This window comes from Armigeres subalbatus, chromosome 3 (assembly GCF_024139115.2).
Source record: "Armigeres subalbatus isolate Guangzhou_Male chromosome 3, GZ_Asu_2, whole genome shotgun sequence".
NCBI classification, from domain to species: Eukaryota; Metazoa; Arthropoda; class Insecta; order Diptera; family Culicidae; genus Armigeres; species Armigeres subalbatus.
Genome location: NC_085141.1, coordinates 391,223,765 through 391,238,215, shown reverse-complemented (window position 1 = coordinate 391,238,215; position 14,451 = coordinate 391,223,765). Strand labels below are relative to the sequence as shown.

At 37.0% G+C, this 14,451-nt stretch overlaps 1 protein-coding gene across 1 annotated transcript; it reads right to left on the bottom strand.

The window, feature by feature from the left end:
• Positions 1-3,510: 3,510 nt before the first annotated feature.
• On the bottom strand, positions 3,511-4,249 carry LOC134223898 (uncharacterized). The gene has a single exon (XM_062703125.1). The coding sequence runs from the start codon at positions 4,206-4,208 to the stop codon at positions 3,597-3,599; it is 612 nt and encodes a 203-aa protein (XP_062559109.1). The 5' UTR covers positions 4,209-4,249; the 3' UTR covers positions 3,511-3,596.
• Between the last annotated feature and the right edge of the window lie 10,202 nt (positions 4,250-14,451).

Genomic DNA, 14,451 nt, shown 5'->3' with positions numbered 1-14,451 from the left:
TCGATGTGGGCTGAACTTTCCTCCAGCTTCCTGCATAGGGGAGGAGAAGACCACCAGCTGTCATCGAGAGAAAAAGTGGACTCATTGAAATTTCGAACGGTGTGGTATAGAAAATGAAGTATATTTTTGTTATAAAACAAAAATTAAGGAGGTTTTAAAAAAAAATCTCGGGGTTAGAATTTAAAAAGCACACAAAATAGACATGATATCTCCATTTTTTTTTTTTCGAATAAGCAGTTAATGCTTAAGATTGTTGAATTTCTAACCCCACAAACTAAAAATTCTTTGAAGAAAAAATTTCTATAACGTTCTAGAGACATTTTAATTCTCATTTTCTATATCACGCCATGTCAAATTTCCATGGTTCAACTTTTTCTCTAAACTTTTCCGGGTAGCAGCACTGATGAAGGAACCTTCCCCATTGAGCATGAGAACGTGCTTCGAAATTCTCACCTCAGCTTAAACAGTCTTCAAAATTGGCACGAGAACTATTTGTTCTATACTGGTTTCAAACAGTTCGATTTGAATGAAACGAATCGCGACTCCAACACAGTGAACCTTGTAAAAGGGTCCAAAATAAGTAAGGATCAACGATAAAAATATGGTAAAAATTGTGTAAATTACTCAACAGGAGTCAGCCTGCTATTAAATAAGTCGTAAAACAAGTAATAATCATTCGCATGAATTATAAATAAGTTTCTATTGATTAATTTTTTCGTTGAAATAAAATATAAACTTGAAATCAGGACTACTGAGGATACTGGCTTATTCCCATTCCCAGGTAGTGTCCCACTCGGGGTGATGGCATTCGGGGTATTATGGATTATGGATATATGGGTAGTGTCATATAGTCGAAATGGTTCCTTCTTTCAATTCAGGAATTTGCTTGGTTTCAGACACGGGAAGATATTTCCCTTCTTTCAAAAGGTACATTTTCCCGGCAGACGGCAAGAGACGATATAATTTCTTCCTTCAAATCAGGTATTTGCTCGGCATAAGGAAAAGGAGATAATGATCCCTTCTTTTAAAGGATGCATTAACCCAGAAGAAGCCAGAGAGAATATGACTCCTACTTTCAATTCAATCATTTGGTTTGCTCGGTTCAATGCAAGGGGAAATATGATCCTTTCTTTGAAACCGTTTGCTCATAAAAGGGAGAAATATGCAAGGTTTCTGGCTATCCCTTACATGAAAAAAAAAACAATGTCAATTTAATTTAATGCTGATCTATCTTGCTGGTTGATGCGTCAACATTTCAAATGGTCCCGTTTTGACAGAAAGCTTCTTTATTCTTAATTTATCACGCCGTACAATTCAGTTCCCAATTATCATGTATTGCCCATATAAAAGAAACCACGTAACTGAATTGCTCAACAAATCTTATTTATCCATTAAACAGCTTAAATAATAATTATGCCAAATGACCTTATGCCAAACGACCATTATGCCAAACGGCCGTTATGCCAAACGGCCATTATGCCAAACGACTTTATGCCAAACGACATTATGCCAAACGGCATTATGCCAAATGACTTTATGCCAAACGGGGTACAATCGTAGCTTTCCATCTTTCTTTGTACACTCCAGGGTTCCTCGGAGCAGCTTATAGGGCCATTACTGTTCGTGCTTTTCGTCAACGATCTGCCCTTCATTCTCAAATCGTATAACTTAATGTATGCAAAGGTACTTGAAAATCTCCCAAGTAGTAAATACCACAATGGACTGCTGTGCTCTGTAGATGTACATGAACGCTTTTCTCAGCTGGTACGTTACAAATTAGATGGATGTAAACGTCGAAAATCACAAATGGCCCGCCAGGAATGAGTTCAAAAAGCCTTCATACGAAGTGAACTTCGTCACTTTCCGTGGCGCACACGTGAGTTTATTCCTTGTCAACGTTTTAATGATGTGTACCACTTGTTTGATTTTGATATGTCGAAAAATGAGTTTGGATCTAAGATTAACTTGTCATAAGACGAGTTTGTACAATCCCATTTAATTCCACCACTTAATTGTACCTTAACAGATACGTATGTTGACCTCAACAGTAAGGTCGTCTTCAGTGTCTCGTACTTGACTCGACTAATCTAAGATCCGCGCAATTTTTAACTTTTTTGAAGACTCAAACTAATAAATGAAATAGATAGATTAGGAATCTTGGCGGAATTGCACGCAATTTCGTGGCGATTTAGGAGTGACGCAAAGACAATTTATGTTAATATGAAAATTTGTATATTAATTTTGAGTTCATTTGTCACTGCTAAGTTAAGGCCAATTGCACCGATCTATCTATTTATCTCATATTTAAACTATCAGTAAATCCGCTAAGTGAACACAAAATGAATGAACTATTCGCTGGTAATGTTTATATAGATACCAAATACGAAGGTCCGAGTGTTACATTTGAATGCATCACAACTTAGAAATTGTAGGAAATTTAGAACTACTTGAAAAAAAAAATAGAAACTACTTGAAATTCTGCCAGGATTTCTAAATTATTAAAACATGCTATGGGAGTTGGCATTTTCTAAATTTCAATAGCCCTAATGGAGACGCATGGTTGCGCATAATACGGCATCCATTCAGTTCTATGAACTGAGCAAATGTCTGTCATCTATAAATTTACAACCGACTTTCTCTCTGTTGCTTTCGACGGGAAGCAAAGCCTTTTGAATTGGAACATGATCGGCCATTGCGTTATAAAGTTGTGACGCAAATATAGCATTGAACTAAACGAGTTGGTGCATTGGTTAAATTCTATAAATGCAAGAAATTTTTATTTCATTAATGAAAAAATCCCATCTAAACACGCTGCTTTCATCTGTTTAATCCATATCTCCACGTCTGTATCAGCTAGCATCGATCGGTTTCCAACATGACCAGCAGATGTAAACATAAAGGTGAACGTTATCGCCCAACGGAAGCTTATGATGATGTCTCGCTTCGATTTGTCACCATAGTGAAGCGAGCAGACCGGTTCGGTTGTGCTGTTATTCACGCTGAACGAGCGGATGATGGGGGGAAAACCAGCTGATGGAGGTCTGGTATCTAGCTGTGTGGGACAATCTATGGCTTATTGTGTTGATTATAATAATAACGGTAGCATTTATCATTAAAAATTTATCAACAACCCCAAAACGTTGGTGAGCGGGCTATAAATGGATGGCGGGAGACGGAAATCTGCTCAACGAATTGATATCGTCCCGATGTGGGCTATTCCCGCAGTCCGTATTCGTTGTTGGGGATCAGGGCTCCGACCATGTAGAGATGGAATTAGTGGTAGATAAATTCAACAACAAGCACTCCGATGCTTTGATAAGGTGGTAAATTATTTAATCGATGTCAAATCGAAACATGGCCGCTATGACCGAGACTGGACCTTGCAGATGATGTTTATTATTGGACGGGAGGACTCGTTAGGTTAATTGAGTTGCAGAAATTAGCTTGATTTGTTTGTCATCTGTTTTCGATGAATTGATACAACGTGCGAAATTATCTGGTCTTCAAGTGAGTCTTTCAGTATCAGTTAATGGTTTATGATAAGATTAACGATTTTATTGCAGGAAATGTCTGTTCAAAAATAAAGATAAACTAGATTACAGCGGTAGATCTTCAAGTGTGTAGATCTTGCAGGTCTCTTTCGTGCCAGGAAGACACACATAAAACGGTGCATAGTAGACGTATCCTTCCAGACAGTCACGAACGTTAGGATCTCCATTGATACACTCCACGTATTTTGTACAATCTGATGGATGCGGGATCAAACCATTTACTACAGTGTAACAGCTGATGATTTCTTGAGCCTCCGTAGTAGAATCGTCGATGGTTGTATCATCATCTCCCCCTCCTGCTCCTCCATTTAGATAAGGACATGAATCCTCTGAGAACTCCAAACAGATTTCCGCCGTAGTATCATACACGTATCCAGGGGCACAAAGATAGATATCCAATATCGCGCCGTTTCTGCAATTGTATGCTCCGTTGCAGCATGACGGGAAATAATCCCATACTAACTCAGGCTTCCCATTGCAGTCCACGTTTCTTGGAAAATCTTCCTGGTAAAACACGTCACACCAATTCAGCGAAAAAGCAACCACATCCGATCGTTTCTTCAGCGCGAGCACTGCTTTGTTGTCAACGGTAATATCGGATACCACGCAGCCAATCAGGCATGCCAGTAATAAAACTTTCTTAAAGCTTATGCTCATCTTTGCTGTTCGCAACTTAGCTTTGAACTGACAATCGAACTCCCACTGAGCCCTGTTAAAAGACAATAGCTTATTTTATAGAGGTGCAATATTGGCTCATCATGATGCCATCACCGATGTCACATTATCTGTCTTGAATGAACGAGGATATGATTCAAACCGTAGCGTTTTTTTTCGGTTTGGAATTTGGCGAAGTCGTAAACTAATAAAATGATACCTTTGTACGCATTTGGCAGTGTTGGGGAAAATAAAAATTGTCAAAACTTATGCAGCTTGTGAAAACTCACTAAAATCGTTAAGAAAATTATTTTGAGCTTTTTAGTGGAATGTCTTCACTTGTCATAAGACGAGTTTGTACAATCCCATTGAACTCCACCACTTAATTGTATCTTGACAGATACGTATTTCGACCTCAACAGTAAGGCCGTCTTCAGTGTCTTGTACGACTTAAGTCGAGTCAAGTACAAGACACTGAAGACGGCGTTACTGTTGAGGTTGAAATACGTATCTGTCAAGATACAATTTAGTGGTGGAATTCAATGGGATTGTACAAACTCGTCTTATGACAAGTCACTAAAATCATTCACCTAGAAATTTGTACAGGAATTGTAAGGTTTTCCTATTATCGAGAGCATGAATCAGTGTGCTTCAAAATTGAAAAATAATATCGCATTTGCAAGTGGTAACTTCTGTAAAAGTACGTTCAATAACCGTAACATCACAACTCTGGTATGTACTAACATTCACATTGAGTTCAAAGGTCACAAAAAGGGAAATTTTGCGGAAAATCATACCATTGACTGCCTGTTTGTTTATTATTACAGAACAACCACGCGAAACGATGTTTTGCATAAATGATTATTTCGAAACATCAATTCGTATACTTTTTAAAACTGACGTGTGCATAGGCAATTTAACAGTTGGGATGTTTAATGTGATTTAAAATGTGTTTCGTTTGACAATAGAGGAAATTTAGAACTGAAAGATTTGCCCAAAATTTGAATCACTCTATTGGTTTTTAACGTAAGAGTTCTCACGATGATACCTAAATCCAATTTCGTCAAGTAGGTAATAATTTAGAAAAAAAAACGCGATGATAACTTTCTCCTCTTTCTCATTGGTCATAGGCAGCCTTAGTCGTGTTTGTTCTTATTAATTAAAATGTGGATTTAATTCTTCCAACACTGGTGCTTGGTTTAGCGGATATTGAGCAATTGATGAAACAGCGCGGTAGATAATCCAATGCTGTTGCAGGTTTTTTTTTTAACTGAGGACGTAGTTGCACAAGTATCTTGTGCAAATCAGCAAATCAGCCCCCTTGACAAAACCAGCAATTGGCACTGGAATTCCGAATTCATGTCACATTTTGAACACGGATATCATCTAAATATACAACGTTGTATTTTGTTATCTCTGTTGCTATATGATTTACGATGACAAATTTACCTCTTGTTTCATTATTGTCTATTCTATACAAAGGTTAGATAAAAAGGTTGAGATAGGCAAATTTTGTTCGAACTTCAGATAAGCATATCCTTGCTTTAAATAAAAAAAAACTCTTCTAGCTTACGGTCCTTGCAATTACTGAAAAAGGTCGTGAGGTTGTATGACAATGTGCGGAAAACCATTCCGCGGAATGTGACTTTTCCCGAAAAATCAATTCGTGGAATGTACATTTCGCGGATAAGTTCATCGAGCATTGTTCATGAAACATGAAAAATGCTCGAGGAGGAGCGAGAGACGAGTGCTTAGGACCATCTATGGCGGTGTGCAAGAAGACGGCAAAGAATAAATCACGAGCTTGCCCAGCAATACGGCGAACGCAGTATCCAGAAGGTAGTTAAAGCTGGAAGGGTACGACGGGCAGGGCTTGTTGCAAGAATGCCGGACAGCCACCCTGCAAAGATGGTTGTTTCCAACCGATCTGGCAGGTACGAGACGGCGTGGAGCGCAGTGAGCGAGGTGGGCAGACCAGGTCCAAAACGCCTTGGAGAGCGTGGGGCGCATTCGAGGATGGAGAGATGCGACCTCGAGCCTTGTATTGTGGTGTCAAATTGTTGATTCAGTGTTATCTGTTTAGATGTAAAGCAAATAAATTAATGAATGGTCTATCCGTAATTTCTAAATAAATAATACTTTTCATTACCGAATTCTTCTGATTAAGTTGACGTCGTCCAATAGAATTTCAAATTGATGTAAATTTATGTTTGCAAAATTTATTTCCATCTTAAATTCAAACTTTTCTCAATTTCAAGTATACTTATTTACGATACTATTGACGAATTTCGCGCCAACTCGACCAGCGGTTGGCAGCACCATCTCAGAATCGAATGAAACTTGCAAGGCATAAAGATATGGTATTTCTAAGCCACTCTGCATACTTAGTTTTTCAAAAATTGTCAAGAGTAACATTTGATGAGGGCCTAATTTTTTTTCATGGATTTTTTTTAAATCGATGTAACTCTAAAATTACAAGACCTACAAAAAATGTTGTATGGCGGACTGTCGTGAAATTCCCAGAAGTTTTTTGGAAAAATGTCCAAAAAATAAAAAAAACGATTTCTACACTGAAAAAAAATTAGTTTTAAAAATCAAAATCGATATTACAAAATAACCTCATCTCAGAATTTTGTAAATCTGGTCATTTGTGTGTAACATTGATATAAGAAATCTAGGAAAATATACGCCCTTTTCAAATGTTGGTCCACATTAATGATAGATTATGCTAAATTGCTTCCTAAGCAAATTGTCATACGTCCAAAATGTGTCGTAGGTTGATTATAGGCTGCTGAACCTATAATTGAGGCACTGTAGGCATAAAACACGCTGATAAATTTTCACTCAATATGGACATGGAAAAAGTTTTTGTTAGAAAAACTTTTTTTCCTTAATTATGTCACAGGAACATTATTTCCAGAAAAGTTAGATAATTAAAATACCTATCCGCAAAAAAAAAATTATCGATTTCTGAGATGAGGTTTTTATCGATTTTAATTTTTAAAACTATTTTTTTTTCAGTGTAGAAATCAGTTTCTTATTTTTTGGATATTTTTCCAAAAAACATCTGGGAATTTCACGACAGTCCGCCATACAACACTTTTTTGTAGGTCTTGTAATTTTAGAGTCAAATCGATTTAAAAAAAATCTATGAAAAAAATAGGCCCTCATCAAATGTTACTCTTGACAATTTTTGAAAAATTTAGTATGCAGAGTGGCTTAGAAATACCATATTTTTATGCCCTCCAAGTTTCATTCGATTCTGAGATGGTGCTGCCAGCCCCATATAAGGGTTGGCGCGAAATTCGTCTATCTATCTTCTATCTTCTTCTTCTTCTTCTTCTTCTATATACATAAAAATGAATTTCTGTCTGTCTGAACCTTATAGACTCTGAAACTACTGAACCGATCAGCGTGAAAATTTGTATGCAGAGGTTTTTGGGACCGGGGAAGGTTCTTAAAATGGTTCGAGGCCCCTCCCTTCTTTGGAAAGGGGGGCTCCCATACAAATGAAACAGAAATTTCAACACAACTCGAGAACTAAGCAGAGAATAAATCAATTTAAGACGAAACAAAGTTCGTCACATCTGCTAGTTTACAATATTAACAAACTTTATTAGAATTATGGACTATTTACAAAGCTTTTTGTAGATATGAGATATTTACAATGCTTTTTATTATTTTTTCAAACTTCATTATAATTATAGACTACTCACAATATTAACAATGCTATCTACAATATTCACAAAACCATTCATTACAATGAATTATTTACAATATTTACAAAGCTTGTTGTAGCTATGAATTATTTACAATGTTGTCAATAAATAGGTGATTCATATTTTACATGTTACTTTTTACAGTACCGTAATCCGGGGGAACATTGATCGGCGGGGTAACATGGATCAGTTTCACCATTAACAAGAAATGAATAAAATATTATTTCCTGTTATGAGTTAGGCATCTTTATCTTGACTAAATTTGCTGCTGAATGATATAACCTTCGGGTGAATTTGCATTTATTTTTCGCCAAAATTTGAAAAATAAAATCAACATCAACTTTTGAACTCACAGCAAGCTGCCAAGAAAGCACTCAAAACAAGTATAACAGCAAAAAAAAATAAGCTCGTACCTATATTTATGTGATAAGTAATCTTATTTTCTTGGTTAATCCATAGTTTTTGTTTCAAAAATTTGATATATATTGTTGAAAACCCAGATAGGGGGAAAGACGGCTTTGGCAGGTTTTGTTCTGTTATTGGCAGGGGGTTTTTGTCGACCAAATTTTATGAAATTTGGCCACAATATTCTTTGATATGCAAAGAATGTTTAGGCCAAATTTGAGCCTAGTCAGTCATAAAAACCCCCTGCCAATAATAGAACAAAACCTGCCAAAGCCGTCATTCCCCCTAATTCCACTAGCGGTGATGATATCCTTCTCGAAACAATCGATGCACATCGCTTTTTCGTCGTAAGAGATTCCAATTATAATTGCCTACCTTAAGGCGTTTGCATACGTTTTCTCTATAGATAAATGATTGATCAAACTGGGGTAAAATTGAAAAATCAAAAAACTCGACAAAAAACATTTTTAAAATAAGTTTAAAATTATAAAATGATCAAGAACAACAACCTTATACGTTCTACATGTAGCAGTACTCGTTTTAAAAATATGAAAAAATCTATGATTTCAATTGCGGGGGAAATATTTACAAAACAATTAAAAAAAATGATCAATGTTCCCCTGGATTACAGTACTAGATATAAGATTAGCTAATTAAGAAAAGTTTATAACGACGAAAATAGTACAATCAATATGACTTTCACAGTTGTTACACACATCAGATAATCGTCTATCTGGAAATAATTTGTCTCTTAATATTAGAGCTAATGCTTGAATATGGTCAAACAAACTAAGGTGTTCTTTTGCACTGATTGCGTTTCTCAATGCTTCTTCTTTATTGAGCAGTTACTTGTTAGTTCTAGACTACAATTCTCTATTTTGTAAAAATCTTAAAAATTCTCACCTAACCCAAAAAAATGAAGTATTTCAACATAATCGAAAAAAGGTTTCAGTTTTGTAGGAACAGCTGAACGAATTTCGTAGAGGCCTTCAGCAACATCTTGCGGTGGCAAGAATGCTATAGACTCTACCTGCTTGAAAGCCAATTTGATTTTGGTTTCCCTTCTGTAAGCAGTACGTAATCCCAATTTTTGATTTTTATTTCCACATATTCATTGCCAAATGAAAAAAGCATCCATATTGGCTGGAATCTGGGAACACATGCTTCGAAATCGGTCAAAATTATTGCTGGTTCCAATTGACCCCGGAGTCCGCAGCTGTTCGCTTCAATAATTTCAACGCTTTCGTATATACTTTTTCCTATTTGTTCGATAGCAGCATATGAACAAAAAGCAGGAATTTTCGATGGCTACTGTTCCCTATCGATCCGTGGATAGTGAGAATTTGTTTAAATCCCGCAGGAGCGGACGAAAAAGTACTGTCTTAAAATATAATACTTGCTTTTTGCAATCGTTTCAAATTTGTTACCGTTGAGAAAATCATGATTCTGCCGTCCTCGGTCGCCACATTATTCAACATGAATGGTACATCGTCAAACGTACATGTGAGCTCCGGGTCAATTTTATTTAAATCGCCAGGGTCCTGGTGCAACGCTGCTTTTCCACGTACTTTTTGGCAAAGTTTCGTTAAGCTGGTTTCCATATGGCAGCTTGTACCTGAAAGTAAAGTAATGAGTGTTGATTCGACAAATTACATTCGACAGGGAATAAAACGCAGTTTATAACTATTAAATTTAACAACATTTGCGCATGCATCAAGTTTAGAAAACAAAATGCTATTTCGTGGCAATGTATACTAGGGACCAAAGGAAAATTCGAAAATCGAATTTTTGTTTTGGTGCCAAATGACTTAAGAATGCATGAAACGTCAAGATCTGATGCCAATTCAAAAAAAAAAAATTATTCGAAAGAAATCTATTTTTTCTCTTAGAACATTTTTGGGACTTTTGGGACATTTTTTTCAGATGATGAAATTTTTTTTATCGAATTTTAACACCGGACGATACGAAAACGTTTTCGTAGACCCCTATGCAAAATTTGAGCTAAATCGGACATGATTTAGGGGAGCTCAAAATTAATCAAAACTATTTTTTTTTCTCATAAGGGGGAAATATTTTTTTGTTTTTTTTTATGCCAAAAGACTCAAACTTTGAGAATGATTTTTTGATAAAAAATCGAGTGTTTTGGGACTTATTTACAACAAATTCAAAATTTTGAGCACCCCTAAATCATGGCCAATGGAGTTTAAACTTTGCATAGGGGCATATTTTAGAGCCTAGGAAATGTTTGCGTAACGTCCGGTTTTTAAATTCGATGACAAATTGTTTTCGGCATAAGAATTTTTTTTTCGAAGTCCCAAAACAGTCGACTTTTTTGCCAAAAAATTAATTCTCAAAGTTTCATGCATTTTGAGTCCTTTGGCATCAAAAAACAAAAAAAATTCCCCCTTATGAGAAAAAAAAAGTTTTGATTAATTTTGAACACCCCTAAATCATGTCCGATGTAGCTCAAATTTTGCATAGGGGGATATATTTGGCCACGAAAACTTTTTCGTATCGTCCGGTGTTAAAATTCGATGAAAAAAATTACGTACACATACTTGTAATAAATCGCAGCGCCTGACGGAGGAGGGCTGTCGAACCCATAAAAATCTTCCTGTTCACTCATATTCACTTTATTGAAAACGTGCAGTGCAACCTTGACATCACAATATGTAAGAAATGCTCTGAAGGATCAGAGTTCAATAAAAAAATAATTTTATTCCACTAATTATAAGTTACAATAAGTATCATTCACTTCTCACTCGAAACTGATTGAATTTTCCTACCGCTAAACCTTTTATTAACTAAATCTATCAACTCAGCAAAACGGTCCCGGTCAAAGTCTGCATCGATGTCGTCCGATCCGTTGTCGTTCGCTTGGCTTTGCGCGCGTTGCCACCTCAGCTGGATAATTCCCTGGGTCATCACTTTTACGTTGCATCGATCGATGGGCCGGTCGATGGCTCGTTCTGATGGGATGGCACGTGGGCAACTCTGATCCTAACGTGTATGTCTGCCTATAATTTGGATGAACCAGGGGAAACAATAGAGCTCATATACGTAGTCTATGCTTGCTATTTTTAGTTTGGAAAGAAAACAATGTGATCGCAACCGTTCAAGGCCAATTCTAATGTGTTAGAAGTGAAAGTTATAACCATCAAGGTTACAATGTACTTATTGTATTGAATATTTCGATATGTGCACATTTGCCCTGTACAAGAAAAGAAATAGTAGTACTAGATGTCTTAGTTCTGCCTTCTTAGTTCTGGGGGAATAAAGATTGGCATCAAACCACTACATAAATCCGTATTTTTGAATGAGTGTTTGTCGGTGTTGCACTACCACAATCACAATTTTTCGAAGGACGGAAAGAGACAGACGACAAACCGCGAACGACAAATCATTCAGAAAGCTCTTTTCATCGCTCAACTTTTCATGGGCCTTAAATGCAAGCATTTGCCTGGTATAATGAAAAATAGTTGGATTTGCCTTGTTCACATGCAGTTTTTTTCAGTTGTAAGGCAACAATTTGAATTGACTTTCCTTGAACTAGCGGTATGCGGAAAATCGTTGGTTCAGCCTGACTGGAACGGAATCCCGATCTGAGACATCTCTATGTATGAATGCTAGCCACATGTTAAACATGCATATTAAAAATAGTACGCTTGGCATAATTCTTTCCTTCCCACGACTTTTTTCAAATATTTCACTTTGGATAAAGAATTTAGAACAAAAGATTTTTACGATAGCCAAATATAGAGAAAAACGTACAAAAATTGTAATTGTTAATCAATAGTTACATGATTGTTTTCAATACTTCCAAAATTTTGACAAATAATTAAGCAGACCAATGAAACCATAAAGTTGTGTAACATTGTATGGTGCTTAAGCCAGGGTAGAGAATGCAGTGAGATCTTTTGAGCCTTATAAATCTACCGGACCGGACGGAATAATTCCAACAATGCTTCAAAACGGAGCATCAGTGCTGATTCCGCCGTTAATTGAGATTTTCAAGGCAAGTCCAAGATTCAATTATATTCTATCATCATGGAGGAAAGTAAAAGTTATCTTCATACCAAAAGTAGGAAAGCGAGATAAGACGCATCCTAAATCATTCAGGCACAGTTCTGTTCAGTTCTGTTGAAAATTATGGAAAATGTGTTGAGTGATTAAGGCCCAAATTACCTACATCCAGTCATTGACAAGAAAACCAGCCACGTGCTTGTACCACCCCCAGGAAAAAATCCGCCCACCGAGGAGAAAATGCATTCCCCAGCTGAATCGGGGAAGCATTCTCGTGTTAAAACTACATCAACATATAGTGGTAACATCAATACATACGTGGGATGCTTCATCTGGATGAATTTCGTAATATTATTTGTAAAAACTGCTTTTTGCAGAAATTATTGCAAAGTTGAAAAAATATGTTTTCACGCAGGGAAATCTTAGATTTATTCTCACGGTCTTCTATACTTTGCAGATACTCGAAGATCATCGTTCAGTGTTGCGTGTTGATTTGTTCTATATATTATGCTTGTTTTCTCGAATATGCACGTAAACATCATGCAATAATCTATGAAAATGTTGCTTTTCATGCTGTACATTGACACTAAATATTGGATGTGAGCTAGAACTGTGAAAACGCAGGCATTCATAAGCAACGCAGGTTATTTATTTTTTCATAATTCAAGTGTTGATAATGTAGTGCTGCTAAAACGGCATCACTTTTCATGTAAACAGAGAGAAGACCGATCATATGGTCATGTAAACAATCCATTGAATCTTGACGAACATTTGAGAAGGTAGTCAACTGCATCATAATTTTACATTCATGTAAAATGCATGTAGAAAATTTTGTAATTAGGAGAAGGATGCACATCAAATCAATCTCAGATGCATTTTTGAGGTTGTTTATGCATATCGCCATAATCTATGCGCTGTACAGGTATTGAAAAGGACGTTAATATTTTGTGGAAATATATAGAGTTTGATACCTTTTGAAATGTTTGTGTACTTTGTTCAAAATCAGATCTGAGCAAATGAGTAGGCTCTCCGCAAAGAAAAAGAAGCGAACAGCAAGAAAAAGAAGTCGATTTGATGTATGACATTTGAACCTTAAATAAACTCAAATTACATGATTAAACATCCACTGTCTAAGTTTCAGTTTGCTTACCAGTCTGGTAAGTCAACAATTACGGCTCTTCATACATTGGTATCTAAAGTGGAAAAAGCTCAGTTGCTGTTTTGCTCTCGTCGCGCGCGGACGTCTACCAGTTTGCTGTTGGATTGTGTTAAATACAGGCACTGTAGGTACCAGGCAGCGTTGCCTTTCGCATTATCTATCGGTTCTCGCTCGTACGCTTCTCTTCACCGTGGGCAATCAAAATGTGCGAAATGATCGTCAACACCGTCCAATTTCGTTTTCCACATACCGCTCCCCGACCAACATGGGTAGAGATTGCCGGGTTTGTGAGACAATTGGACTCCGATGTATCTTCAATGGAAACAGTCTATAAAACAGCTATGGATCGTTCGCTGTTTGTGAAATTTGTTTCGTTGCAAGCAATGCAAGAGTCACTGAAGAAGAATATGGAACCTCGAAAATTCCATTACACCAGCGGGCTGTCAGTGGAAGTGAAGATGACGATTGCCGGCAGCAATGTTCGATACGTCCGAGTGTTTGACTTGCCACCGGAGTTGCCAGATAACGAACTGAAACAGTGTCTTGCGGAGTATGGGGAAGTGGATCGTGTGGTTCGGGAGAAATTCCCGCCAAACTTAGGTCTGGACCACATGTACACAGGCGTGAGAGGCGTGTACATCGATGTGAAAAGTGAAATTCCATCATCGTTGGAAATATCAAATTGGAAAGGAAACGTGTTCTATCAAGATTTACGAGACAAATGCTTTTTGTGTCGAACGGAAGGTCATCGGAAGGATACGTGTCCACAAAGGAAAGCTGGAAAGAAGGCAATGAATGTGCAAGACGGACAACGGAAAACATACTCCGGTGTCGTTATTGGATTCGGACAAACAACAGCGGAAGCAATGCGGAACAACGTAGTTGAAGTGGCCGAGGAAGATGTGGTTGAACTGGACACCGATCCAACTGAACGAACGCA

Bases quoted from the DNA above. Each gene is read 5' to 3' on its own strand.
- LOC134223898 (XM_062703125.1), bottom strand. From the start codon at position 4,208: ATGAGCATAAGCTTTAAGAAAGTTTTATTACTGGCATGCCTGATTGGC.